This window comes from Barbus barbus (genome assembly GCF_936440315.1).
Source record: "Barbus barbus genome assembly, chromosome: 30".
Taxonomy (NCBI): Eukaryota; Metazoa; Chordata; class Actinopteri; order Cypriniformes; family Cyprinidae; genus Barbus; species Barbus barbus.
Window position 1 is genome coordinate 15,117,171 of NC_136758.1, and position 6,000 is coordinate 15,123,170.

General features: G+C 38.9%; 1 protein-coding gene across 1 annotated transcript in view; it reads right to left on the minus strand.

Annotated features, from left to right (window-relative positions):
- prkd1 (protein kinase D1) overlaps nucleotides 1-4,549 on the minus strand; it is a gene marked incomplete at its 3' end in the record, with an annotated part of 39,995 nt that extends 35,446 nt beyond the window's left edge. The window contains exon 1 of the mRNA XM_079385677.1: nucleotides 3,945-4,549. Coding sequence (XP_079241803.1) covers nucleotides 3,945-4,109 — 165 coding nt within the window. The 5' untranslated portion in view covers nucleotides 4,110-4,549. The remainder of the gene's footprint in view (nucleotides 1-3,944) is intronic.
- Nucleotides 4,550-6,000: the final 1,451 nt, after the last annotated feature.

Sequence of the window (6,000 nt, forward strand, 5' to 3'; positions counted from 1 at the left end):
TGACAGAAATTCTATCACACTCTTTAACTTGGTTCATGGTCAAGCAGTCTTGCTCCACCTTTCATGACTTGTTGAGTTTTGACTGAGGGTGGTCCTTGATCCTTACAGCTCAAGAGACATTTGTTATCCTCTGCTGTACTTAAACTGCTCACTGGCTCAGACCTTAACTTGTATCATAACAAAGCAGAAAAGCAAAGAGGCCAAATGAAGTTGTAACTAGTTGAAGTTGATTGCCAAGGCCGGCTTATGTGTAGAGCATCTTGTCCTTAAAGGGAGAGTTCACCTAAATGAAGCTTCCGTTATTACTGCTTTTTTTTTTCTGTGGAACACAAAAGGTGAATTTTTGAAAAATATCCTGCTGCCCTATTCAGTATTATGAAAGTTACCAAAAAGAGCCATAAACCTTAACAGTGACTGAATTTAAGTCAATATTCACTGAAAATATTAACATTTGCCTGAACTCTTTAAGATAATGGTTAAAAATGGTGGTTTTTACAGCAATTTCACAGAACAACCATTTTGGATTCCCCAGAGAACTTTTCAGTGAACGGAACCTTTTTCCACTATAAAGAACCTTTAGTGCAGTGGAAAGCTTCCATTGATGTTAGTGGTTCTTAATGGAACCAATGATGCCAATAACTGTAAAGAGAGCAGAGAGCGTGAACGAATCGTTCTTTTGAGTCAAATCTTTTTGATGAATCATTTGATCCAGTTCACAAAACCAATCTAACCTATTTGTTTATCAAGTTCTCATTAAAGCCATCTGAAGCTATGGAATATAACACACAAGTTGCATTGACTACTTTTAGAATATTTTAGACATTTTAAGACATTTGAAAGTTCCAATCCTCATTAATTATAATTGCATGGAAAATACCTTTGAGTACATTATTAAAATGTCTCCTTTTGTGTTCGATGGAAGACAGAAATTCATGCAGGTTTGGAACAAAATGAGGATGAGTAAATGATGGCAGAGTTTTTATTTGTCACTATTCCTTTAAAGAAAACTTCTGCCTGTATACGACAGGGAATTAAACATAAGAAGAAAATGAACAGTTCTATTGTTAGGATTACTTTCAGCTATTGTCACACATATGTTGTCATATATGTAACAATAAAAGAGAAGAGAAGGAAATGAAGTGTGACTCAAAGTGACAGCTCTGGGTTGTCTGATTACATTACATGTTCTTTTCCATACGAGCACCTGTACGACAACACAGTATGTGGGTAGACATACGAAACTAAACTTAATCCCCCCCATCCTGCGAACACATTCCAACACATACAACTAAACAATATACACAGAATTGTTTGAGACTGTCTGCACAACAATGCCACCTTCACCTGATATACACTTATTCAACATCTCACATCGAACTATTTAAAGTGTTAAATGCTCTGAGTGCTTATGCTCAAGAGAGCCTCCCCATCTGAGAACGTGTATACAAGGCGTTGAAGGAGCTCAGGTTGCAGATCTGTTGTTCTCATTCGCATTTTTTTCTTCTAAATATATTTAAACAAGTACTTCTATTTTCCAAAACACATACTGACAACGTCAGGCCTAAAAAAAAAGGTGTTTCTTGTTAAATGTCACATGATGCTTGTTTTTGTTATGCTTATCAAAATACTGCTCTGCATTTTAACACCTGTATGTCTTAAAACACTACAGACTGCAACCTCTGCACTTTGTGTTGCAGAATAAACTAGGAAGCCTCAAGGGAGGGAATGAGATTTTGGGAAGAAAACAATGTTTGTCAATGGTGAGAAATTATGTTGTTGTCAACACCTCGCGTCTCGTCAAAAACTTTGTAAGATGCACGCAATGAGTAATATTTATGGAGCTAGTATCATTCTGGTGATGTGTCACAGCACAGGTGCTTACAAAATACGCATTTTGCAAAAAGATATTAATAACTGTGCAGATGTCATCGTATGCGCCTTTAAAGGGGTGGTGACAATCTGACTGCTGTGTTATGCGATTTCTGTGATTATGAATCTACACAGAAGTATTATTAAGGGGAAGTCGTGGCCTAATGGTTAGAGAGTCGGACTTGTAATCCAAAGGTTGCGGGTTCGAGTCCCCGGCCGGCAGGGATTGTAGGTGGGGGGAGTGAATGTACAGCGCTCTCTCCACCCTCAATACCACGACTGAGGTACCCTTGAGCAAGGCACCGAACCCCCAACTGCTCCCCGGGCGCTGCAGCATGGCTGCCCACTGCTCCGGGTGTGTGTTCACGGTGTGTGTGTGTGTGCATTTGTTCACTACTCACTGCTGTGTGTGGGTCACCATACTTGACAATACGTCACGACTTTACTTATTACAAGTGCTTGTGAGTTCACATGCTCTTTTACTGCATAAAGGTTGTCAGATGTGGCTTTCAGTTTCATGTCATTCCAAACACAATAAGGTTACACAAAAAAAGTTAAAACCATAGCCATTAACTATATTTAAAAATATCAAAGTTATTTATCTGAATGCTCATTTCCATACAACAAGAGTAGACAGTAAGCAGCGACTTTTAAGCCTCAAAAAGTCCATATGACTTGTTTGCAATATTCCAAGTCTTCTAAACCCACACAGTAGTCTTGTGTGAGAAAAAACGGAAATATATAAATGTTATTCACTGAAAACCTTCGTTCCAAACCAATGCCAACTTCTTTGCGACAACTGGAAGCGAAACAAACTAGGCACCGTTTAAGGAGGAGGAGGGCAATAAACTACACAGAAACTTCATTTAAGTTCTTGTGTATCATAATGTTTGACCAATATTTTGGAATTGCGGGGGTTAAGCAAAGGTGGAAAAGAGTGTTGCTAAAGAACCATTTCCATCTTTATTTGGAGAACTATGAGGGGAGGTAATCTTTTTTGGGCTACATTTTAGGTTGAAATTCAGTAGATCACAACTTGATTCTGCCAATAGAAAATTGTAAAATAAAATATTAAGAGCACACAAATATAAATATTCTTATCTTGCATATAAATATTGAAACAAATGTTTAATTTTTGATTTCTAAGGATATATTCTAAAATATCTGAATACGTTTTAATCTATTGCTAAATTTAATGCCACTCTCACTTCTAATTTTCATACATTTATAGTGTAATTTTGCCACAACAACAGCCTGTATCTAGTCTATCTCATGGTAAAACTCCATAGCAGCAATGCAATCCAATCCAATTTCAATCCATTTAATCTGATTATTTAACAGTTCTCACATTGTTCTTGAAAATGCACAGCTTGAATAAGTTCAAGGCCACCTTATACAACTGTTTCATCAGGTAAGCCAAAATAAATCTTGCCTTGATGTTAATTCAGCATAACATAAACTTGTAGTGTAGGATATCCCAAACATCATCAAGCAAAGCATAAAACCTCTGGACATGATCCACTGAATAGTTTTGAAAGAATGCAGTTAGGAGAGACAGGCCTGCTGTACTCTGTGCTGTGTGTTAGTACAAGCCCTTCACTGGTTCAATAAGTGCCCAACGTCACCATGTCGTCATCGCTGTCAATGGAAAATGCAATGCAGAACACTTCATGATGCTGCTACACATCCAGTCTGTTTCTGTTGCTACAGTTTATGGAGTAAACAAACAGTACGACAAGAATTCATTTTAACCGCCATTTTCTTTATCTGTCTTCCATCTTTTGAAAGTTTAAAGCCTGTATGTTCTGCTTAACACACTCCTAAATAAATTCACGGAGAGAACCCATTAGGCAGATTGGCTATTTCAACAGACGCTGCCTTAAAACACTGAGCCAATATATAAATAAAGCTTTCAAGTTCATGGTAAGTTCTGAAAGAAAATAAGCACCAAACGTGCAAGCAGTCTAAAAAGTAAAAGTTATTTCCAAACTCCGGACTTATTTAGGATGATTACATCTATGGTATTTTTACGTGAACGGCAATGAATGAAACATGAGGCATATGGAAAGTGTTACCTTCTGGTCCACGATGGAGCATGCCATCTCTCGGACCTGCGCCAGACTGAACTCGGCGGAGTCCAGCAGAACGGGTTCCCGGCTCAAACCGATCTGGATTTGGAAGGAAATGCCTTGCGACCCCGGGAGGGGGCTCGGCGGTCGGATCACCGGAGGCACGCTCATATGAATCCCCTGGTGTCAACACACAATCACGCCTGGAGTCTGGACAGCGATCAGATCGGGCTGTTTGATCGAGTTCACACACCGGTTGCGCAAACTGAGGCAAAACTTCAGATCCCTAAAGACGTTCAGAGGCTAAACAGACGAAAAAGGCAAATTTCAAGCAAAAACGCTGGCACGGAGTTATTTGGACATTGAGAGGCGATGATGATGATGATGATGGAGATATAGACGTCAGATATGTTTAATGTTGGGCTCTGATCAGACACCGCCTCCTGGCTGGTTCCTTCATCACGGAGGCTCAGATGCTGCTGCAATGGCGAACGGGGATGTGAATGTCAAAGTTTCTGTGCTGTGGATTCATTCTTGACGCTCTGAAACATAGATCAAAACAGTTTTTGTTTACAGGTTATGGGGAATTCAGTCGTTAGCCTGACAAAAATTGCCATGGTAACCATAGTTTCCACCAAAATACTTCCGCAAAACCATATGGGGCATCCTTCACACAGTGTGAGCAGCTTTTAGAATGTTTCGTTTTTGATTTACATAACACATGTGGCTAATGCCACTATACGATTGTAGTTTAACACTACTAGATTGTACGATTTCTTTTTTTTTTCTTTTTTTTAAGAGTGCTGCTGTTTGGTTGCTAGGGGGTTGCTAGTGTGGTTTTTACTTGCCCACGTTCACCTTGAGTCCCTCTGTCAGTTTATGGGACGTTTTAGTCCAGACCAAAAAAATTCTTCAGAAATTCTAAATTATGCTGATTTGTGTCACGGACCTGCCTGTTCTGCTCACCTCCAATCACTGCGCACGCCCTCACCTGAGATCACCCAATCATTGATTGTACGCACCTGTACATCGTCAGCACCCTAATAAAGCACACACCTCACCTCAACGAGTCGTCCGGTCTCGTTTATACGAAGAGGACTGCTTATGATACCACAGTGAATTACCTCCTTACCTCCAGCGATTCCCAGTCTGTCTGCTCCAGTGTCCCGTCCCGGACCGCCTATGTGAGGTGTGTGTTCAACTCCTTGCTCCTAGAACTGCTTTCAAGACAAAGACTCCAAGTTACTGTCTCCTCGTACTCAAACTGGTCTGTTGCATTACTCGCTCACCTGATCCAGTTCAATCTGCTCTGCTATCAATAAACGCCTGTTATTCCACTAATCTCGGTTTAGTCCTGCTTCCGTAACTTGCTGTTCAATTTACTATTGGTGCTCATTTATTAATAATGGTTCTTATCTTACGGTATCTTATTTAAAATGTATGTGTATATTTACATTTGTTTCAATGTTTCTTGAGCATCAAATCAGCATATTAATGATTTCTGAACGATCATGTGACACTGAAGACTAGAGTAATGGCTGCTAGAAATGCAGTTTGCTTTAACAGGAATAAATTTCATTTTGAAATATTACAATAGAAAAGTTATTTTAAATTGTATTAGTATTTCACAATATTAGTGTTCTACTATATTTGAGCGAATAAATTCAGCCTTGATGAGCATAAGGGACTTCTTTCCAAGCTTACATATTGGCTTTGTGTGTGTTACTCAGGACCACAAAACCAGTCATAAGAGAATTTCTTTTTTTTTTTTTTTTTTTTTTTTTTACTATTTATACATCAGAAAGCTGAATAAATAAACGTTCCATTGATGTATGGTTTGTTAGGATGGGACAATATGTGGCTGAGATAAAACTGAAAATCTGGAATCTTCATGGAACATATTTATTTTTAATATCCTAATGATTTTTGGCATAAAATAAAAATCGATCGTTTTGACCCATACAATGGATTGTTGGCTATTGCTACAAATATACCTGTGCTACTATTGCTACAAGTATGCTCGTGCATGCTACTTATGACTGGTTTTGTGGTCGTGTGTGTG